We start from the raw sequence: 23,818 nt of genomic DNA on the forward strand, positions 1-23,818 counted from the left end.
GCAAAACGTCCATAAGGATTTCCTCGTTTTAGTTTTATTTTTGGCGGCATAGGGGTAAAGGAAGAAACAGGCCAGGATCCTTCAGGGGCCAAGCGTGAGTGAAGGCAGATCCTTAAAACGAACGAATGGAGTGGGAGATCCTCAGCTGATCCATGCTCTAGGGACGTCTCTCTGAGCTTGAGGCCAAGGCCAAATGGTCCTCCTACTTCCCTGCTCCCACCCCCCAAATTGGCCTGCTCCAATTGGCACATGGAGATAGACTGCAAGGCAGGATGGGGAGGTGGAGTTGTGGCGTCACGGGCACCAGCCAATCAGTGCTGCTGCCTCTTTGGGCTACTGAGCTGTTAGCTAAGAATGAACGTGGCCAGTCTGTTTATATATAATTCTATAGTATGCTTTTCCTGTTGAAAATTGCAGGTGTGTAAATTACCGGGGCATGTGCAGTAATTTGTAAGTTAATACAGTTTTCCCAGCATGCATCATTGCCCATCACCTGAACGGAGGTTTTCCAGTGCTTTTTCCTTGCTCTCTGGTTTCAGGTGCAGCCACTGCTCTGTCTTGTCCAGGTACTGCATGGCATAGATTCCGGGGGCCAGCAGGACCATGGTTTGCTCCCCACATCCCTGGGGAACCCTCAGCAGAGACGAGAGGCCGTCCGGGGTCAGGGAGCTCTGAAGGACGTCAGCAGGCACGGAGCCTGGTGGCCCAAGGCAAAACAATGGTTCAGAACACGGCACGGGCCCGCGAGGGAAAACAACAAAACTATTTCCCATCTTCCCCCTACCACAACCCCGGCCAACTGTTATGCTTTTAAAACAATGTTTGCACAAGGCCCGGGCCGCAGCAACACAGTCCATTTAAAGCACTGTGGCACCACCTTGAACTGTCATGGCTTCCTGCAAAGGATTATGGGAGGTGCAGTTTGCTAAAGGAGACTATTCCCCTCCCAAATTTCCCTGTGAAGATGAATTGATTGTTAAGCCATGCTAGGAATTGTAGCTCTGGGAGGGGAACAGGGGTCTCCCTTAACAAACAGAAAAATAGGTATTATTATTATTATTAGTTTGTTTAAGGTGCTGATAATTCTCTGTTGGAGACCCACAGTGTCCCCTGCTCGCTTGATTCAAACCAGTTTAATCTGCCATGCCAGTGTGCCGCTACAACCTGGAAATCTTTTAACTGCCAGATGGAGAATAAGTGAAACTAAAGGAGGGTTTGGCATCGAGATTCCTGTATCGCAAGGGCTTCCAACTCTACAATTCTATTATTCCCTCTCTGGCTTGTTCCTTGCACCTGTCAAACGGACGCTCATCTTGAAGTCGCTGCCGGGAATGGCGTTGGAGGGAATCTCGCCTGAAATCTCCACCGTTCTGGTGCGCCCATCTGTCTCGAACGGGAGAAAAAAGAAGGGAAAACATTGGTAGCTCCTCACCACTCCAAGCCAACAGCTTCTGCAGCCCTTCCAAATAATTTAGAAATCTGGGATTCACAGCCTCCCCTCTTTGCCAGCGCAGACTACCATGGTCTGTATACTTCCTGGGAACATCAGGCAGCCTCCCCAAAAAGCCTGTTTGAAATTTCCTTAGAGCAGCTAAGTTCCTGTGCATAAAGAATGTGAGAAGAGCTCTGTAGCAGGATCAGGCCATGGGCCCATCATAATGTAGCACCCTGTTCTGACAGTGGCAACCCCAGGTGCATTTTGGGTGGCCCTATAATGGAACAGTGACACTCCTCATGTTCTAGCTCACAAGACGTCTCTGTTGCTCTCTAATCCTTTCCAATGGCCAAGCATTTGGATGATCCTAGATGTAATAAATCATAATAATTTGGGAGATTGCCACTATACACTATACACATAAGCCCTTTGTAGCTTAGGGCCCTTGTATCTACGGGACTGCCTCTCCTGGTATGCCCCGCAGAGGACCTTAAGGTCCATGAATAACTATAGTTTAGAGGGCCCGGGCCCTAAGGAAGTCAGACAATCCTCCACCAGGGCCTTTTCAGTGACAGCTCCGACCTGGTGGACTGCTCTGTCCCATGAGACTAGGGCCCTTCAGGATTTAACCTCCTTCCGTCGGGCCTGTAAGACAGAGCTATTCCACCTGGCCTTAAATTTGAATTCAGCCTGATCTTTTGTTTCCCTTCTCTTCCCTCCCCCTCCCCTTTTTATGAAGATTACCCGCTCTGAGACCCCACAGCTAATTCTCCCCTGGCCTCCTTGCTGGCCCAAGTAGGACCAATTCAGCCAGCTAACCCTGGGGATTATCTCATACTTATTTCCCCTAAATTGATTTTTGAATTTTGAATTTTATTGTTAATCACATTTTTATACTGTGTTTTATGCTGCTTTTATAATTAAGTGTTTAAAATTTGTTGTTAGCCACCCTGAGCCCGGTTTTTGAACCAGTAAGGGCGGGGTATAAATAAAGGTTTATTATTATTATTACTATTATTCTGCGCATGCTACTCTGCAAATAGAGGCAGGCAAGAGTGCAGGCTCCCTGGTCACAAGCTCCCATCTTCCAAACCACAAGTGCAAGAAATATCATCAATACTGGAAGGGACTCTTCAATACTAGCCATGCTGGCGGGGGGGGGGGGGACATATCTGGAGGGTCTCAGGTGCCCCCTCCTTATCTGACTTCTCTTTTGAGGCTGGGGGTTTCTTTTTACTTTCTCCATTTTTTAAAAGGATGCTCACCTGCTATCAACCTATGGGTGACAGGGGGATATAACCCATGTAACGCTTTGCGTGTGGTGTATGTATGCGTGTTCTGTATTTAAACGCCAAGAGTTGTTTCTGCATCACCCACCCTCAGGAACTGGGCTTCAGATCTGTGTTCAAGTCTCCTACCTTTACTATCCAGGGAAACGGAATATTCCTCCACCTGGACGGCACCCTCTTTCTGCAAATGAAGAAGAATTGGAATAACACTAAGAGGACCTGGAATTTAATTTAATTGGAAGTATAATTGCTCATTTTATCTTCAGTTGGACGGAAGAATGAAAGGAGTCTGTGAACTTGCCAAGCAACTGATAAGGTTCATTATTGAGTCATCTGCAATTCGACAGACCACTCCTCTTCCCAGGCTGAGAGGGGAAATGGTGAAAACAGGTTATTCACTGGGACAGAGGGATTTTTGCAGCTGTTGTTAAAGTTGCTAAACAACAGAGAAATGGAGACATTTCTGAAACAACCAGGGGATATCAGCTTCGCCCAAGACATGATGAAAAACAGCAACAGCAGGGGGAAAGAAGGACATAACACCTATGTCCCCACTGTGGAAGGACATGTGGGTCCAGAACTGGCCTCCACAGTCACTTACGGACTCACTGTTAAAACAGTGTTTATGGAAGACAACCTTACTCGGCTACGAGTGATCACCAAAGGAGGAGGAGAAGGAGAAGGAGGAGAAGGAGGAGGAGGAGGAGGAGGAGGAGGAGAGCCCAGAGTGGTCTTGGGAGCGGAAAAACATTCCCTGCGATGAAAGGCCTCTTACCTCGACCCTCAGTTTCTTGGAGACTTTGTCTCCTCCCCCGAAGCCACCAAGGGCAACGACCGTGATGGGGATGTCGGCCGCTCCCATGGGAACCAACACAAAGGGGATGGGGACCGCAGAGTTCCCGGGCACCTCCACCCGCTGCTTCCGTGCTGGTCCTACAGTGGCAGGAGAGCAGAGGCCGTCATGGGGCTCCAGGTATACTAACACCTAGAAAGGGGACAAAAGAAAGAATCAAGAGGCAGAAGAATCCAATCAAGCAGCATTCAACTGAGTTTTTTTTACTCAGGGCTGACCTGCCGAAACTGACATGCCTTGCTTTTCGGTGGGTTTTCTCCAAGTAAAAAATACCGTAATTGAATAGACCGTGGATACACAGGTGGAGTTTATTTTATTTTTTCAAATATAGATTCTGAAAGGTGCGTGTGCACGGCCTGCTTTCCTTTCTGGTAAACAGGTTTCGCAAGGTTTCGGTACTGTTTTGAAAACCTGCAGTGCCTATTTTGGCCACAGGCAACGGTGGAATAACATATATAAATAAAATTAACCACAGCCAATGACAGGTAGTGCCGCCTCCTGATTGGTTGAAAGTAAGAAGGCAGGCAGGTGGGAGCAAGTGGAGGTTGGTGGGGCAGTGATCCTTTTGCCTCAATGCTTAACAGCCATAAGGCTTTCTTATTTGCCCTCTTCAGCTATTTCATTGCAATGCCTGCTCATAAATCTTCTGTGGAACCGGCTCCACTCTTTCTGTTCCTGCCTCATGCTGCTTGCCTTGGCTTTTTGGGGCTGACTGCAGTTCCCAGGGACTCGCATAGGAAGCTGCCAGGTCACCTCAGTGTTGTCTGCACTGTCTGGCATCAGTTTTCCTGGGTTTCCAGAGAGGGTATGGTCACGGTCCCTAGCAGAAGCCCAAGGTAGTGAACCAGGGGCCTTCTGCACCCAAAGCAGGTGACCTGTGCAGGCACAGGATCAGCGGAAGGGAGAGGAGATTGTGGGGGCTTTGCTTACGCTGATGGACTCAGGCTGGTAGTTGTAGAGAACCGGCTGAAGCTCGATCTGTTCAAACTGCTTCACTGAGTAGGGCAGACGGAGAGAGATGTGGAAGTTCTGGAAGACTCTGACCCGAACGGGTTCTGAGACGCAGATGCCTGAGAGAACAAGAACGAATGAGCCCCCAGTGAAGGAGGAGGGAGGGAGAGAAATATGGACAACCGGATAACCAGAGGGAATGACGTTTCCTGGTTGTATTTTTTTTGCAGGAGACACAGGATTAAGAAAAGATCAGAACGGCAACACAGACTTCCAGAACTGAGCTGAAAGCTGCCGTTTTGCTGGCAGGTCCCTGGCACAGATATTATTTTATTATTGTCCTTATTATTAATTGCTTGCACTGGGGCCCTAAGGTGTATATTTTCCGAGCACAATGTCGGTGCTAACCTTTAGAACTCTAAATGGCCTCGGACCAGTATACCTGAAGGAGCGTCTCCACCCCCATCGTTCAGCCCGGACACTGAGGTCCAGCACCGAGGGCCTTTGGGCGGTTTCCTCACTGCAAGAAGTGAGGTTACACAGGGAACCAGGCACAGGGCCTTCTCGGTAGTGGCGCCCGCCCTGTGAAATGCCCTCTCATCAGATGTCAAGGAAATAAACAACTATATGACTTTTAGAAGACATCTGGGGGCAGCCCTGTTTAGGGAAGTTTTTAATGTTTGATGTTTTATCTCTTTTTATTATTATTAAAATTCTGTTGCAAGCTACCCAGAGTGGCTGGGTAAACCCAGCCAGATAGGCAGGGTTTAAATAATAAATCATTTTTATTATTTTTATTTTTATTTAGCTAGGTTCTAAAAATATGCACCTCAAGGTAAAGAGGTGTGCCTTCCACATTCACCAAAAGCTGTATAATGAATGTGCCATGCCTTCTCCTGGATAACTCACTCTAACTACAGAATTCAAGGGCACAACCCCTACTTGCCTACCATTGGTTGCCACCCCGCATGAGTGTGTTCAATTTGTGCCATGTGCGATGCCATGTACACCTGAAAATGCATCTCTGAAGCTTTACTGAGGTGCCTGTCGATCAAGGAGGCGAGACTGGTGAACACACAAACACGGGTCCTTTTTGGTGGTGGCTGCACCGTTGCTGAAGGCAATTTCATTGGATATCCGGCAGGCCCTGAGAATTGTGGCTTTTTAAAAGGCCTTAAAGATTCATTTCTTTGCTGAAGCCTTCAGTTAATTAAAGAGATTTGAGCTGCATGATTACTATTTTGGATCGATTTGGATAGTTTTTCTATATTTTGCTGGCATAATGCTGGCTTTTGGGTGTTTAGTACTGTTTGCAATGCTGTTTTGTTCAGTTATGATTTTTTTAAAAGTCTATTTCACTGCATGCTGATATCAGATTGCGAACTGTTTTGAGAAGATGTGCCATTTGTAGAAAGCAGTAAATAATAATATAGGCTTATGCAGCATGGCAGAATGGGTTGGGTGTTATGATGGGTTTGTGTAGTCAGTTGAATGAAAATGGATGAATTAAACCCCGAAAGGGATAAATGAGTATTTAAGGTACCAGCAGCTAGAGAGTACAGTGTTTTGGTCCTAGAAATACAAAAATGCCCAGCTCACCATTCGTATTAGACATGCTAACAGCCTGGATCTCCCAGGTGGTGATGGAATCAGGAAGAAGCACGTTTGTCCTGTGGGAGACAGAAATGGGGCCTAAATATACTGTGAGAGGCAGGAAGGGACCAACATGGCGGAAGAGCAAGCCAATCACGTGGAGCCCATTGTGCAAATATTGTATTTAAAGCAGACATTCTGGGGGGACTTCCATTCCTCCTCACCACTATGAGCTGAATAAAGAGCATGAAATCCACTCTCGACTCCGAGTATATTTCAAGAACCAAGCCTCAGATGACCAAGCCCAGTCATCTTAGACCTGCCACATCCACACAATGTCTTGAAAGCACCCTTATTCTACTCGTGGAGATTCCTGGGAACTACAGCATGTAAAAGGATGTCAGGAACTGTAGCTCTGCAAAAGAGCTATACAGTGGTGCCCCGCAAGACGAATGCCTCGCAAGACGGAAAACTCGCTAGACGAAAGAGTTTTCCGTTTTGGAGGTGCTTCGCAAAACGAATCTCCTATGGGCTTGCTTCGCAAGACGAAAATGTCTTGCGAGTTCCTGTGGGTTTTTCCCCTCCCACCCCCCTTTTCTAAGCCGCTAAGCCGCTTATCCGCTAAGCCGCTAAAAGCCGCTAATAGCGCTAATCCGCTAATCCGTCAATGGGCTTGCTTCGCAAGACGAAAAAACCGCTAGACGAAGAGAATCACAGAATGGATTCTTTTCGTCTTGCGAGGCACCAATGTAATTTCCCCAAATTCTTTTGGGAATTATAGGGAGAGAGCTACCTAAACTGAATAGTAACTTATTCATGTGTGTGCAACGACAGCGGCAGGAATGTTGCTCGCCCAAAAATGGAAAGAAGCAGAAGTCCCAGCAAAAGAAGAACGGATAGATAAACTAATGGAGTATGCAGAAATGGCGAAACTTACCAGAAGAATAAGAAGTCAACACAACAAACTTTATCAAAGAATGGAAATGGTTCATTGAGTATTTACAAATAAATTGTAAACAGATAAGAACATTGGAGGGATTATTGTAATAACCTGCAGTTTCGTAAGTATATATTTAAAGAAGATGAAGAAATGAACAAATTAAGTTAATTTGGATAGGCAGAAGATATTAAAAATAAATGTAAGGAACTGCAGAAAGAGGAGGAAGTCAAGTTTTGAAATGATAAAATGATTGTAAAATTAGTGAAATGTATAAACCTGAAAAGCATAAATAAAATAATTAAAAAAGGAATTGTAGTTCTGCAAGGACAGCAAGCCAGTCGTTTCGGGGGGCAAGGCATCACGGGGGATGATGCTGCAGCATACATACTATATGCCACAACAGCTACCGTGGGAGTCAGATTTCATTGCTGATCTACTGCAAATCACTCAGAGATCTATCTGCAGATCCCGGTCTTCTGTCTACCTACCTTCCGTTCCCAGGATGCCTTGAGGCCCAGCTCTCTGACCTACTTACGTGAAGGTCCGCTCCACATCGTACGATTTCCAGAGCCAGCTCTCGGGGAAGACGCTCCGCAATTGAATGAACTCCTCATCAAATAAGTCCTCTTCCAGCTCCTGGGTTTGTGCTGCACGGAAAGCGGAGGTTCCATGTTGAGAGCTGGGCTGAGGGATAGAGTTTGCACCCCTTCTCTGCCTTCCCTTCTCCTGAAGAAATCTCACAAGGCAGCAGAGGTTTTGGATCAGAGACTTCCTTCTCCTAGATGGGCTACTTTCTCAGGTGGATGAGCCCCGTCTGCCCCTACGAGAAACTTTGATACAGTGGTACCTCAGGTTAAGAACTTAATTCGTTCTGGAGGTCTGTTCTTAACCTGAAACTGTACTTAACCTGAAGCACCAATTTAGCTAATGGGGCCTCCCGCTGCTGCTGTGCCGCCAGAGCACAATTTCTGTTCTTGTCCTGAAGCAAAGTTCTTAACCCGAGGTACTATTTCTGGGTTAGCAGTCTGTAACCTGAAGCATATGTAACCTGAAGCGTATGTAACCTGAGGTACCACTGTAATATGACACCCTGAGCGAGGCCACAATTTTGCAACCCCCAAGTGGGTCTTCTCAGTTATCAATCTTCTCAATTTTGCACACGCCCCCCGGTTCAGTGCCTTGTGTGGGGGAACTGCCCGTGCCACCCTAAATTTGGCACCACAGGCTCCCAATCTCTCGACTCACTCCGCCCAAGGCTGTGGGATCCCCAGGATTTTCGCCGTAGGCCTGCAGCAACTTTGCAGCAATCCAGGAAGGCTTGGCGACACTGCTGGGAGTCTGGGCCCTGGATCCGCTTGGCACGGTCCTCGCACGTCAGCTTTTGGCGCAGCAACACCATGCCCCCCTGGCAACATCGCCGAAGCTCTGGGGTTTGGTACTTGGAAACTGCAGAGAGGAAAGAAGGAACAAAAAGCAGCTGAATGAGTGGATGGGAAAGGAAAGCCTGGAGGTTGGGGGGCCGGGAGAGAGAGAAACCAAAATAAACGCAGCCACTTGTTCAGACCTCTTTCACATTATTGCAAGGACAGAGGGGTTGTACGTGGGAAGGAAACCGAGGAGGAACTGATCTGTGCGCTCCAAAGCTAAGCATTTAAAGGTAAAGAGACCCCTGACCATTAGGTCCAGTCATGGACAACTCTGGGGTTGCAGCACTCATCTCACTTTATTGGCCAAGGGAGCTGGCGTACAGCTTCCGGGTCATGTGGCCAGCATGACTAAGCCGCTTCTGGCGAACCAGAGCAGTGCACGGAAACACCGTTTACCTTCCCGCTGGAAGGTATCTACTTGCACTTTGATGTGCTTTCGAACTGCTAGGTGGGCAGGAGCAGGGACCGAGCAATGGGAGCTCACCCCGTCGCGGGGATTCGAACCGCCAACCTTCTGATCGGCAAGTCCTAGGCTCTGTGGTTTAACCCACAGTGCCACCATGCTTCATTTTCAAGAGAATGGCATGCAAGTTCTGTTACGTACAGCAGAACTTGACAGGAAGCACAAGCCCTCCAAACCATTTGCCCAGATTACAAGCGCAGAAAACAGTAGAACTAGCTGAAAGGCAACACATGGAGATCTACATCAATGGTTGCAGCGCATCCCTAATTATAATTCTTGCATAATTATGATATTATTGTACAATCTTAGAAGGTTGCATCATCTTGGAAGGGTGTGTGGCTGTGACTGACGGATGTCAGACTGACTGATGGGTGTCAGATCCACCAACGACATCAGCAAGGACTTGCTGGTCTTAACTGTTGTTATAATAATTGTCACTTTAAGAAACTTGTGCTTTCTTTTCCCTCCTCCCTCCCCTTTCTTTTCCCTCGTGTGTCGTGTCTTTTTCGACTGTAAGCTTTTTCGATCTTCACTCCGAGTGCCCCTTTGGCTAAATAAATGGACAATAAATAAACAATAGCAAACACATGATTAAAAAAAAAACCAGGTAGAGGGTTTCAAAGCTGTCGGAGTGTGTACCTCAGTTGACTCTGACTTCAGCGCTGGCAGTGGGGCAGCATCCTATGGCACACCTGAGGGGCGTAGACTGGCATTGGGGCACAGGACTGGCCACACGGGGGACACACAGCTCTGTCTCCAACAGCTTGCCACCATTCTCTGCCCTCCTGCATCTGCCGCCTGAGGCAGCCACTTCATTATGCCTCAAAGTAGAGCCGGCCCTGGAGGCGTCCTCCATTTCCCACCCCCTCAGGGTTATCGCCCCTCTTCCCTTGCGTCACTTACGCTTCTTCTGGAGCTCTTTGTGGAACTCCAGTGAACGCTTCTTCCGGGAAGCATCGGTGCTGCATCCATGTGCTAGAAGAACAGAAAGAATAGGATGCTAATCGGAATTGTAGGTTAGGGCCTAAGGCACGCCCCCTATCTGTGACGGGGGGGGGGGTGGGTTTCCTAGTTGATGTGCATCAGCAGGACTCCCCCTACTGGTGGTTAACCCTTCCCGGACTTTGAGCAGACAGGCTGGAGTTGGATATAGTCAGTTAGGACCAATGCCTAAGCCAATACTGCTCTTCACCTGTAACCAATAAAGTTGTGGCCTTTTTTTAGCCCATTTACCTTAATAATTGTGTCATGTGTCATTATTTCCACTTGGGGGGGGTTGGGAATTCGCCACGCAACCAGGAAGAGCAAAACTTTCATATGGAATGGGGGAAATTTACAATTTTCCTTAAGGACCACTGTAAGCAGCTGAAAACATTAGCAGGACTGCAAAAACACTTGTAATGTAACGAGAACTATGGATACAATGGAGTTATAGAAAACTTGGCTTAACTAAAAAAAGATGCAGTAGAAAAGTTTTAATAAAAAAACCCATGGAGGTGGGAAGTCCAGAGATTGGAGGGAATCTTGTCATTTCGGATGTGTTGTGGTATGAACATAAACTTAAATATGTAAAACCAAATAAACATTATCTAAAAAAGAAAGAACAAGTTGCAATGGTAGAAATGAGATGTTAGTGCGTCAGTCAACAATGCTCCCCGCTCCCCCAAACTCCCTCTCTGACCGCATCCTTGTTTTGTGCTCCTCCTAACAAACTCACCTTTCCGGAGGGGGCTCATCAGCTCACCAGCCCGAATGGAGAGTCCGGCATCCCCAAAAACGCTGAGAGTGTTTTCCCCACTGCCAGCCGTGCAGCCCAGGTCGTAGCTTCCCATGGCCTGGAAGACCTGTTTTCCAGAAAGAAAGAATTACAGAGATGGGTCAGTGCAACAGTGCACATGATCCAAGCGTGCAAGGAATCAGTCCTTCAGTGCAGCGGCAGCACTGACACTGGACAGGTGTGTTTGCTGCCCCGGTCTCCATGACTGCTCAAAACTTTTTTTGTCTAAGCAAGCCTAACCTGGCACTGCACATTTGGTGTGTATTTTAATGTGTGATTGTATTTTATAGTGTGCCTAATTTTATTTTGAAAACTTGTCTCTGACATTCTTTAACGTAACATCCGTTAATACCCTTTAATGTACATTTTGCATTTCACAGGCTTTGGTGAGGTACACTGCTACCTTGGGTTAAGAACTTAATTCGTTCTGGAGGTCCCTTCTTAACCTGAAACTGTTCTTAACCTGAGGTACCACTTTAGCTAATGGGAGCTCCCGCTGCCACCGTGCCGCCACCGCGCAGTTTCTGTTCTCATCCTGAAGCAAAGTTCTTAGCCCGAGGTACTATTTCTGGGTTAGCGGAGTCTGTAACCTGAAGCATCTGTAACCTGGAATGTCTGTAACCTGAGGTACCACTGTATGTAAATATTGATAAATAGATAAGATGACCCTGCTTGGATTACACCACTGGCCACTACAGTCATACCTCGGAAGTCAAACGGAATCTGTTCCGGAAGTCCGTTCGACTTCCAAAACGTTCGGTAAGCAAGGTGCAGCTTTTGATTGGCTGCAGGAAGCTCCTTCAGCCAATCTGAAGCCGCGGAAGCCACGCTGGCTTCTGCAATGTTTGGGAGCCAAAACGTTCGACTCAGAAGGCGTTCTGGATCCAAGACTGTAATCTGTTTTCAACAGTGTCTAACCAGGTGCCTCTGGTTAGACAAGCCCAGAAGCAGGCCAAAAGGAGCAAAGAAGGCACACAGAGAGCTGCCTTCTATCCTGTCAGTCCACTGGGCCCATCTCTCTCAGGAATGTCTCTACACTGAGCCGCAGCAGCTTTCAGGAGCTTCAGACAGGTGTCTCTCCTAGCTTATGGTCACCAGATTTTTTTCAATGAATCCGGGGACATGTTTTTTTGTTTTTGTTTTTTTTTTTTGAAGCTGAGTAGCAACTGGGAGCCAGTAGTGGGGATGGTGAGGCAAAAGACCCTGGGCCCAAGCACACATGCATATTGTACAAAGGTGTGAAGCCCTTCTTTCGCACCCTGTGAAACATAAATGCCCTGAGTTTTTAAAAAACTGGGCAACGGCGTGCCACCTGCCCGTGACTCCTGAGCCTCCCCCAATCTCCTTCCCCCTTTGTTTTGACTGATCAGGGGATGCTTGGGAGTCGCGGGGTTTCCCAGTTTTTAAAAAAACTCTGCGCATTTATGTTTCACAGGGTGTGAAAGAAGGGCTTTGCACCTTGCCTGGCAGAGAAACCGCGCGCCTTGCGCCCCTCCTGGGCAACGGCCGCCTTCCTGCAATTCCCAAGTCTCTCACAATCTGTCAAAACAAAGGGAGAAGGGGGTAGGAGATCTGTACTGCTGGACAGGGACGCGGACTTATAAAAAATATTGGGGGGGCCCGAGAAAGCTCATGAACAATAAATAAGCTCATGAATATGCAAATAAAGTGGCGCCGCCTCCTCGTGAGCGAATAGGGGAGAGCGTGATGCGCCTATTAATCAGCTCCGGAACAGCTGATATGCGGGAAACGTGGGGCTAGCCGGAGAAGAGAGGGCAAGCCCCCTCCGCTCCGGCCCTAAACCGCTGAAACCGCCAGGAGGAAGGAAATTCCCCCCGGCAGTGCCTTGGCAGTGGCGGTGGTGCTGCGAAGCAGCGAGGCAGGAGCCCCCGCCCCCGGGGATTCCCTAATCTCGCGGGGGACGGCCGGGGCTCTCCGACTAGGGCGCGCGGCTGGCTGGCTGGCTGGCGAGGGAGCAGGTGGGGAGGAGGCGGGGGACGGCGGCGGCGCTCTGCTGGAAGGGCGCCCGAGATTATTGGGGGGGCTGAGCCCCCCCCCAAAATTTTTTTGAGGGGGCTCGAGCCCCCTCAGGCCCCATGGAGTCGGCGCCTATGCTGCTGGAGGTCCCCGATTCCTCTTTGGCAGTGGCGGCGGCAGCAGCGAGCAGCTCCTGAAGCCAGCCAGAGCCAACTGCGCTACCAGGCTGGCTCCGGGCTGCTGAGGCTGCCGCTGCCACGTTTCCCGGGGACAGATTTGCAAATCTGGGGACATTCCGGGGACGGAATTTGTCCAGGGACAGATTTGCAAATCCGGGGACTGTCCCCGGAAATCGGGGACATCTGGTAACTCTATCCTACCTGTACCCAGAGATGCCAGGAATCGAACCTGGGACCTTCTACATGCAAAACAGATGCTCTATCGACTGAGCTATGGCTCTTCCGTGTCACAACATGAGGATGGTAGCAGAATTTATCTATGCACAGGCAATCCTCATTTTGCACCGGGGTTATGTTTTGGACCCTCGTCCGGGTTCGGAGCTATGCGCACATGTGTGATTGTGCATCATTTGGACACACCTAAACTGGTCGCTGCCTGAATGTATTTATTTAAAAGGGTTCCTAAAAGGCTTGTTTATTTATTTATCAAAACTGATACAGTGGTACCTTGGGTTAAGTACTTAATTCGTTCCGGAGCTCCATACTTAACCTGAAACTGTTCTTAATCTGAAGCACCACTTCAGTGCCGCTGGAGCACAATTTCTGTTCTCATCCTGAAGCAAAGTTCTTAACCTGAAGCAATATTTCTGGGTTAGCGGAGTCTGTAACCTGAAGCGTATGTAACCCGAGATACTACTGTATAACGGCTTGATTGTAAACCAAACAAACTAACTAAAAACCCCACACATGCAACCATCATCAAAGCAGTTTACAGATCATATCTTTAACTAGCATTTAAAAAACCCCCAATAAAGCAGCATTGTAAAAACTGAGGTGCTACTTAAAACACACACACACACACACACCTGTAAAACAGTGTAATAAAAAGAGCTTGCAAACAGGAATTTGGTCATAAAAGAGACCAAACAGTGTAAGTTAATTAAATCACCTGTTTGGGCTCCACCATGATTGTCATTACTGGGTACATGGACTGACAACATGGAAGCTTGTCTGTCTAAATCAATTTTGACGTGGATGTTAGCTGTAGCTAGGATTGAAATAGCTCAGCAGTGGAAAACCTTGGGAAATCTACATTTGTCTTTGTGGAATAAGGACTTGTTGGCTTTGGCTGTTGCAGAAGAAGTTACGCACAAACTGCTTATTTCCGGGGGTGTGGAGGACCCAGAACATCATCTGCTGAGGTTTTATTTCCTATTCTTCGGACTTCGATGCTAAATATTCACCATCCACGCCAGCTCAGGAAATGCGGACGTTGTGATTTATACTTGTGTATAATACTTTCTTTTCTTTATTTGTTTATTGCTTGTTGGCTTTATCATATGGAACGATGCCATACTCTGCTGCTGCACTTTTGGGTTGTTAGAAATATTAGCAACAGAGGAAGTTTTTTTAAAAAAAATAATGAAAGTGACCAAAAGCAGGGGCCAGGGAGAGCCTAGGCAAAAAGATATGCCTTTGAAAAGGCAACCCCAATGACAGTAACCTGTGGGAAGTTATTCCTGGGGTAGCCAAGGAGCCTAGAAACAAACGGCTGTCTCCAACTAAGTTCTACTCAAGAGTAGACCCTCAAAATTAATGGAGATGGGTTCCACACATCCGTGAATTTCAGTGGACCTCCTCCAAGGATGACTGATTACTGATGACAACTAAAAAAAAAAAAATCACAAGAAAGAGACTGAGGAGAAATGTGTGTGGCTGTACCTTGTCTTGTGTGAGGCGATTCTTCCGGTTGAGGGCATAAACAGCCGAATCGGTGGCAGCCAGGGATACGTAGGCTCTCGCATCGGTGTCTATGGTGAGGGTCAGGAAGTCCTGAGGCTGCAGATCAGTACTTGATGTCCGGAGTACCAGCTGGAGATTGGAAGGGCATAGACATTAGGGGCAGCCATTTTAACGCCCTGCATTTTAACACCCCCAATGCCCTTGTGAACATCCGTCCCGTTCAGGAAAGGTTCCAAGAAGGAGAATTTTCACCCAAAAAAATTTGAGAAGCCCTCACCTTCCCCTCACAGCTGTCAACGACATCCACCCAGATAGAGTTGGCCACGACTTCGTCCCCGAGGCGATAAAAGGCCACAAATCGAAATGTGGGCATCAGGCTGGGGGTGATGGGAATGGAAACGACAGTGTAGGAGCCTCGGGCCACACTGTTGACAGAGACAATGTCCCCCTTGTTCAACACCTGGAGGGAAAGGACCAGTTCAAAGGATAGTGCTTAAGCACGGGAATATGCAGTGGTTTTGAATGTTCATGTTTCATATATGTTGTCTTAGCACTGAGGTGGACCTATAACAGCAGTGAGGCAGCCGCCTTAGCGCTGGTGAGGTGTTTGGGGACAGAGCTGCGACGGCTACACAGTTTCCCCCATGCCCCACAGTCTAGTCTGCTTCCCTCAGGAGGGCACTGCCCTAATTTTAGGCCACGTTGTCTACAAAAGTGTGTTTCTTAGGATAAATCCACACCCAAATGCTTGATGAATTTTCGAGACGGTTTTAAATAGAACCAACGCAAGCCGACATGGGAATGCGGAGAAATGAACTTAAATCTGGAAAAACGAAAAACCAAGAGAAACCAAAAATTGATTCGCCCATCTCTGCCCTTAACCCATCTTTCCTTCATCCTAGGAAGGTTAGGGCCCCTCAGAACACCCCAGGAAGGATTCACCATGTAATAGAATCGGGAGAAGGCAGTCGACCCAACGCTTTTCAACCCTAATATAAGGGTCTCTCCAGGGTTCAAGCCTTGATATTTGGGGCTTTCAATGATCAAGTAGTTTCCTCTCGGGGAGGCCATGCGTTTGGCAGTCAAGGTGACTTCTGCTGGAGACTCTGTTCCGACTCTTAGCTGTGTGGATGACAAAGACACAGAGAAACACAGTCACATATTCGCTTCTCGGACCCCGAAAAGACCACTGGAATGCTCTCTACATGGCCCTACATTTATTTATTTTTTATTTTTTAAAAGTTTTTTTATTGATTTTCATACATTAAACCAAACAAAAAAGACATACATAACACATTCACACTAAAAAGAATACATAAAAAATTAACATAGGACAACAACAGATTAACTACATTAACTACAAAACACATAACACTAACTGACTTCCCTTCGTCTCGGTATCGGAATGTGTTATAAAGTTTTTCTATCTGCAGTTTCTTTTCCTCAGACCATTCTTTGCATCACAAGTGTTATATCACACCTACTGTAATTTTTAGATTTTTTACCTCTGTTTCCATGTATGCCATAAATTTATTCCAATCATTATTAAACTTTGTGTCTTTTTGATTTCTTATTTTCTGTGTCATTTTTGCCAATTCTAAATAATCAAATAGTTTGGATTGCCACTCATTTATAGTTGGGATTTTTAGTACATGGCCCTACATTTAAACACAGTTTGGAAACTTCAACGGGTACAGAAGGCATCTTTTAGAAGGCCAACAGGAGCTAGATTGCTGGACAGCCAATGTAGGGGTTGTTGGACTACAACTCCCATCACCCTTGACCACTGGGCTATGAGAGCTGGGACTGATGGGAGTTGGAGTCCCACGACATCTAGAGTGCACCACGTTGAGTACCTATCATGGGCTTCTGGTTGGGTGCAGAGGAACAGTGGGAGGAACCAGCTGGGGAACCGCCAGGGGAAGAAGGCTCAGAGGTGGCAGGACAATGATGAGTGCTCAGAGAGAGAAGACTGGGAAGAGGAGATTTCACCCCTCCCATATCCAAGAATCTGCTGATGTGCTCAGCTGATTCTCCAGAGAGGAGGGGCGGTTCTCTGCTCTCTACTTATTCCGCTCCAGCCTCACGTCAAAGTGTCAGAGAGAGAGACTGAGTGTTAGAGAGAAATCGTGTGTATAGATAAGGTTGCGGCTAAGAGCAGCTGCAGACACTCAGTGCAGTTCAGCATTTTTCGTTTAGACCTCATTTAGCTCTGTATATAGTTGTGTATTATAGTTGTAGATAGAATAAAGAAGATATTCTACAGAGCTGCTCTCCGAGTCATTTATGCTCTGCTATACTCTGCTGTGCGACGACTGTCTTCTTGTTGGAGTGAATCCGGTGCTCATAACTCTAAGCTGTGAGTCCACAGCACTTTGACCTGTTCCTGTGCAGAAGGTGGTCTCTGGAAGTTCTACCCAGCTCGCCTAGCCCAGTCGGGGCTGAAGTGGATGAGTCCAGTTGGTAGAACTGGCTCAAGGGCGATGCTGACAAACAGGGCTTAGTGAGCTGAGAGAGTTTGTGGCAGAGAGAAGTCAAGAACAAGAGGCAAAAGCTGAAGCAGGTGATAAGGAGGAGGGAGACCAAGAGGTAGAGATGGGTCTGGCAGGTGTCTCCCCTTCCTGCTGCAACAAGCTCCCCTCCTCCCTGGTTTGCCCAGACCAGGAAAGGGCTGAAAAGGGCAGAGGAGAAGTTAGCTTTGTGCAGGTACAGTCTCAGATTGCTTGGGAAAAGCCCTGCAGAGGAGGGGACTTAGACAGCTATGGGGAGGTGGGAACTTTCAGTCTCAGCAACTGAGGGGCCAGACCTAACAGGAATCAGCTGCAGTGCTCATTAGGCCTGACTCTCCGCCAAATCTGCAAAGATCATCTTTGTGCTAATAAGGAGTTAATTCCAGCTTTGAACAGTATGATTTACTGCCGGCTGGCTGTTTGACAGAACCCTTTGGCTATATAGTTGTATGCATATCCGATTTGAAACAGTTGCACTCACTACCTATTCTTGTTTAGAAAAGTCTACCCAGATGCTTAGAAAGCTGAGGTGGTTTTAATCTGTTTTAGTATTTCAACGTTTATATGTGAGGATTTTTCCTGATTTTCCTGTTTTGTCTTTTGTAAATCACCTTGAGTGCTTTTTTTTTAACCCAATCAAATGATGTATTAATTTTATGAAATAAACGAATGAAATAAATGAGTACTTTTGGCTAGCTCAAATGCATCCTTGAACTGTGAATCACCCTGAGACCTTTGGATAAAGGGCAATATACAAGTTTAATAAATAAAATAAACTGTGACAGGACCTCTTGCTTGCCTCTGGCCCCACCCAACACTGTCATGTCACACACACACACACACACAAACCCAGGTGGTTTGTCAAGAGAGAATGCAGCCCTCAGGTACTGAAAAAAGGTATCCTGCCTGTGCCTTAGTGGTGTGGGACACGGTTATTAGGAGACCCACATGTGCCCAGAATGCCTCAAAGCTAAGACTGGCCTTGGAGACTCTGTTGTATGAATTGCCCCTCTGAGAAAAAGATATAGATTTGGCCAGCAACAGGGACAGAGTCTTTTCGGACAGCATCTTTGGAACACCTTGCCCCAAGAATTTCATTTGATCCCACCTTTGGTGGTCTGTCTACTCCTCCTCCTTCAGAGGAAACCCAAGGTTGAAATGAACTTCCTATTGTTTAGGGTTAAGGCTTTCTGGGAAATGATATACAATGAATTGAAAAAGGTATTTAAGTATACCTTCTCTAAGAAACCAGAGGCCTTCCTTTTGGGTATTGTTGGTCAGAGGGTGTTAAAGGATCAAACTTTCTTTATGTATGCAACAACAGCAGCAAGAATACTTATTGCAAAGTACTGGAAGACCCAAGATTTGCCCACCGTGGAAGAATGGCAGACGCAACTGATAGACTATATGGAACTGGCAGAAATGACTGGCAGAATCCGAGACCTGGGAGAAGAGGCAGTGGAAGAGGACTGGAAAAAGTTCAAGGACTATTTACAAAAACATTGTAAATTGTATGAGTGTTAAGAAGGATGCAGGACTGAAAAAAACATGGCACCAGTAATTTAGTTGAAAGAAATATGAGAATATGTGAGACCTGAGAAAAAGATAAATTTTTGGAATAACATTATGTCTAAATTAAGTATTTAAGTATTTGATAAAAATATTTAAAGTCGGAGACATAATATTTGAAAATCACAAAATAGGAGTTGAAACAAGGTGATAAATTGCTGTTTATAAATTTTATAATTGGGAACGCAGGAATGGGAGATGTGAGGAAGTCCAAAAGGTTAAGAAAATATGGTTGTTGGATATTTGATCTTGTTGTATGTTTTCTATTATATGTTACTCTTTTTGCTTTTTTCTGTTTTTCTTTGTTTGTTGCATTTGGGTGATGGTTTTATATGTGTTTGGTGAATTGAATGTTTAAAATCCTTAATAAATATCTTTTTTAAAAAAAGAATTTCATTTGATCCCACCTTTGGTGGTCTGTCTACTCCTCCTCCTTCAGAGGAAACCGAAGGTTGAAATGAACTTCCTATTGTTTAGGGCAGGTCCAGTTTGTAGTTCCACTACCCTCAGAAATTCAAACAGCCCCCTAAGTTGTGGAACTCTCTTTCCGCAGAGCACCTGGCAATTTAGCTGCAAAATTTGCATTGCATGCGGAGGATGAGTCTCTCTCTTTATCTCGGCATTTGATGCCTGAGGTATACACACCCTAGTCACACCACGGACATTTGTTTTGGACTGTTTTTAATGTCACATTTTTAATTGCTGCGACTTGCCCTGCGTGTGAAGGGAGGATATTAATCAATATCCTCAACAACAACAACATACCAGGATAGTGATTGAGGTGGCACCAGCGGGAACGTTGAATCTGTGCGTCACAATTCCACGATCGTTGCTTTCTATTTGGGCATCAGCGGGCGACGAGCCTCCCGCTATCTGGGTTGAGATGTGGACTGGGAGGCGGGGGGCAGGTGCGCCATCTGGGAGTGAAATAGTAGCCTGGAATGAAACAGCAACATAAAAAGTTTATGACGACATCCACACATAGCTGTCAACCGCCCCTTATTTGGTGGGAAAGTCCCTTATCCCAGCGCCGTGTCCCACTGCTGTCCCTTATTGATGTTGTCCCTTAAATTTCCCAGGTTTCAAAGGAAGCAGCTCCTCTCCCTCCCTCCCTGCCAGCCAGGGAGGAGGGAGGCTCCAACTGTGTTGCTTGGCTGCGTTGCTCACCCAATAAGGAGTCTAAGAACGACTGGGGGGTGGAGCTTGTATGCCTTGTACCAATCCTCATAAGGCATCGTTTCCAGGCCTTTGACCATTTTGGTTGCCCTCCTCTGGACATGTTCCAGTTTGTCAGTGTCCTTCTTGAACTGTGGTGCCCAGAACTGGACACAGTACTCCAGGTGAGGTCTGACCAGAGCAGAATACAGTGGCACTATTACTTCCCTTGATCTAGATGCTATACTCCTATTGATGCAGCCCAGAATTGCATTGGCTTTTTTAGCTGCCGCGTCACACTGTTGGCTCATGTCAAGTTTCTGGTCAACCAAGACTCCTAGATCCTTTTCACATGTACTGCTCTCAAGCCAGGTGTCCCCCATCTTGTATTTGTGCCTCTCATTCCCCCCCCCAAGTGCAATACTTTACATTTCTCCCTGTTAAAATTCATCTTGTTTGTTTTTGCCCAGTTCTCTAATCTGTCAAAGTCGTTTTGAAGTGTGATCCTGTCCTCTGGGGTGTTAGCCACCCCTCCCAGTTTGGTGTCATCTGCAAATTTGATCAGGATGCCCTTGAGTCCATCATCCAAGTCGTTGATAAAGATGTTGAAGAAGACCGGGCCCAAGACAGAACCCTGTGGCACCCCACTAGTCACTCTTCTCCAGGATGAAGAGGAACCATTGATGAGCACCCTTTGGGTTCGGTCAGTCAGCCAGTTACAAATCCACTGAGTGGTAGCATAGTCAAGACCGCATTTTACCAGCTTCTTTACAAGAATATCATGGGGCACCTTGTCAAATGCCTTGCTGAAATCAAGGTAGGCTACATCCACTGCGTTCCCTTCATCTACCAGGCTTGTAATTCTGTCAAAAAACGAGATCAGGTTAGTCTGACATGACTTATTTTTCAGAAATCCATGCTGACTTTGGTGATCACAGCATTCCTTTCTAGGTGCTCACAGACTGTTTGCTTAATGATCTGCTCCAGAATCTTCCCTGGTATTGATGGCAGACTGACTGGGCGATAATTATTTGGGTCTTCTCTTTTCCCCTTTTTGAAAATAGGGACAACATTTGCCTTCCTCCAGTCTGCCGGGACTTCGCCTGTTCTCCAGGAATTCTCAAAGATGACTGCCAGTGGTTCTGAGATCACATCTGCCAGTTCTTTTAATACTCTTGGATGCAGTTCATCTGGCCCTGGAGACTTGAATACATCTAAACTAGCCAAGTATTCTTGTACTATCTCCTTAGTTATTCTGGGCTGTGTTTCCTCTGCTGAATCATTTGCTCCAAATTCTTCAGGTCGGGAATTGTTTTCTTTATCGGAGAAGACTGAGGCAAAGTAGGCATTGAGGAGTTCAGCCCTTTCTGTGTCCCCTGTTTGCATTTCACCATCTTCTCCTCTGAGTGACCCCACTGTTTCTTTGTTCTTCCTTTTGCTACGGACATACCCATAAAAAGCCTTTTTTGTTGCTTTTAACCTCTCTAGCAAGCCTGAGTTCATTCTGTGCTTTAGCTTTTCTGACTTTGTGTCTACACGTGCTGGCTATTTGTTTGAATTCCTCTTTGGTGGTTTCCCTCCTTTTCCATTTTTTGTACACATCCTTTTTTAATCTTAACTCAGTTAAAAGTTCTTTAGATAGCCACCCTGGCTTCTTTAAGCACCTTCCATGTTTCCGTCTCATTGGTATTGCCTGAAGTTGTGCTTTTACTATCTCCCTCTTAACAAACTCCCAGCCATCATGAACTCCCTTTCCTTTTAGTATTACTCTCCATGGGATCTCACCCAGCACTTCCCTAAATTTTATGAAGTCGGCTTTCTTAAAGTCAAGAAATTGAGTCCTAGTATGCTTGGCTGCTCCTTTCCGCTGTATAGTAAACTTCAGAAGAGCATGATCACTTGCGCCTAATGATCCTTCCACTTCTACCCCACTAACCAGGTCATCAACATTGGTTAGGACCAGATCTAAAATGGCTGTTCCTCTTGTTGCTTCTCCCACTTTCTGGACAATGAAGTTGTCTGCAAGGCCAGTGAGGAATCTGTTTGACCTTATGCTCTTGGCTGGTTTGACATCCAACAAATATCCGGGTAATTGAAGTCCTATTACAGTGGTACCTCGGGTTACATATGCTTCAGGTTGCAGGCTCCGCTAACCCAAAAATAGTACCTTGGCTTAAGAACTTTGCTTCAGAATGAGGACAGAAATCGTGCTCCGGCGGCGCGGCAGCAGCAGAAGGCCCCATTAGCTAAAGTGTTGCTTCAGGTTAAGAACAGTTTCAGGTTAAGAACGGACCTCCGGAACGAATTAAGTACCCGAGGTTCCACTGTACTAACTTTTATCAGCCTCTTTGGGAGCCCTAAAATGAATAAAATCTTGGAACAAACCAACAAAACGGGAAATACGTAAACAGCAGGAGACGCAATATACACACCAGCACGTCAAAGGGTGCCCCGGGCACAAAATGGTGCTTGGTTTTGGATAGGTCGACCAAATATGGAGATTCTACAAATTTCACTGAGGCCAGCTCTTGCTCCTCCAGCTCACCACCTATGAGAATGAAGGGAAAAGACAGCGAAGAAACGGAAACCATTGTGGCCTTCGCTCTCTGAAGGCCCTTCCAGATCGGTGTTTTATTATGGGTTTATATTCTACCATGTGTTTTTGGCACAGTCATGGTGCAATCATGGCGGACCGATCCTACTTTATTAGTTGTTCTGCGATGCTCCTTATTATTATTATTATTATAGTTGTACCTTGGAAGTCGAACGGAATCCGTTCTGGAAGTCCGTTTGACTTCCAAAACATTTGGAAACCAAAGCGTGGCTTCTGATTGGCTGCAGGAAGTTCCTGCAGCCAACCGGAAGCCACGGAAGCCCCATCGGACATTCAGTTTCCAAAAATAGTTCACAAACTGGAACAGTCACTTCCAGGTTTGCGGCATTCGGAAGCCAAAACATTTGAAACTAAGCTGTTCGAAAACCAAGGTACGACTGTATTATTATTATTATTATTATTATTATTATTATTATTATTATTATTATTATTATCCTGCCTTTTCCCCAGACCAGGACTCCAAATGACTCACGCTAATTGAAACAACACAGCTAAAATATTATTATTATTATTATAAAAAATACAAAATGCTAAGAACATATAGAAGATAATTGCTAAAAAGTAAATAAAATCTAATAGAATTAAAACAATTTTTAAAATAAAAATCTATTAAAATATAGATAACAAAAAACACCACAACACTATTAAAAGACCCTCCCTTGAAAAAAACCAGCCAGTTCCCAAAGGCCTGTTGGGATAAGAAGGTTTTCATCTGCTGGCTGAAGACAGCAAGGAAGGAGCCAGCCTGGCTTCTTTGGGGAGGGAGTTCCAAAGTATGGGAGCAGCCACCACTAAAAAGGCCTTGTCATGCGTCCCCACCAAGGAGGCCTCTGAGGGTGGTGGGACCGAGAGAAGGGCCTCCCCCAAAGATCTCAAAACCCGGGGCACCTTGTATGAGGTGATATGAAACTACAGCTCCCAGTATTATTTGGTGAGGGAAAGCCATGTCTAAAGTGGTTCAGACATGTCCCATTTGCAAACTTACTTGCTTTCTCTATCACAGTGGCTGCGACGTAGAGCGTCGTCCCGGCTAGACTCCTCAGCGGACGTCCCAGTTTCTCAGAGAGGAGGCTGGGTTTTAGGATGAGTGAGCCATGACCATCCATTACCTGAATACGGAGGGAATTAGGTCAGAGGAGATGGTAGCAGAGTGGGATATAAAATTAGTTGTACCGTACTGATATTCAAGCAGGACACATTCAGAGACGTGTGTGGTGTAGCGGTTAGGGTGCTGGCTCAGGACTTGAGAGACCTGGGTTCAAATGCCTGCTCAGACATAAAGTTCAGGGGGCAGTCTTTGGGTCAGTCACCATCGCCCAGCCTCACATACCTCAGACGGTCAT

At 46.4% G+C, this 23,818-nt stretch overlaps 1 protein-coding gene across 1 annotated transcript in view; it reads right to left on the reverse strand.

The window, feature by feature from the left end:
* LOC309523200 (complement C4-A-like) overlaps positions 1–23,818 on the reverse strand; it is a 63,550-nt gene that overhangs the window by 24,955 nt on the left and 14,777 nt on the right. Inside the window, exons 9-24 of the mRNA XM_082206978.1 lie at positions 23,461–23,584; positions 22,294–22,409; positions 19,472–19,642; positions 15,570–15,749; positions 14,905–15,087; positions 14,607–14,756; positions 10,669–10,795; positions 9,855–9,926; positions 8,307–8,507; positions 7,597–7,708; positions 6,128–6,198; positions 4,508–4,647; positions 3,500–3,709; positions 2,854–2,905; positions 1,294–1,383; positions 494–697 (exon numbers count right to left, since the gene is read on the reverse strand). Coding sequence (XP_082063104.1) covers positions 494–697; positions 1,294–1,383; positions 2,854–2,905; positions 3,500–3,709; positions 4,508–4,647; positions 6,128–6,198; positions 7,597–7,708; positions 8,307–8,507; positions 9,855–9,926; positions 10,669–10,795; positions 14,607–14,756; positions 14,905–15,087; positions 15,570–15,749; positions 19,472–19,642; positions 22,294–22,409; positions 23,461–23,584 — 2,203 coding nt within the window. The remainder of the gene's footprint in view (positions 1–493; positions 698–1,293; positions 1,384–2,853; positions 2,906–3,499; positions 3,710–4,507; positions 4,648–6,127; positions 6,199–7,596; positions 7,709–8,306; positions 8,508–9,854; positions 9,927–10,668; positions 10,796–14,606; positions 14,757–14,904; positions 15,088–15,569; positions 15,750–19,471; positions 19,643–22,293; positions 22,410–23,460; positions 23,585–23,818) is intronic.

The sequence above is a fragment of the Podarcis vaucheri genome, assembly GCF_965113315.1.
Source record: "Podarcis vaucheri genome assembly, chromosome: 2".
Taxonomy (NCBI): domain Eukaryota; kingdom Metazoa; phylum Chordata; class Lepidosauria; order Squamata; family Lacertidae; genus Podarcis; species Podarcis vaucheri.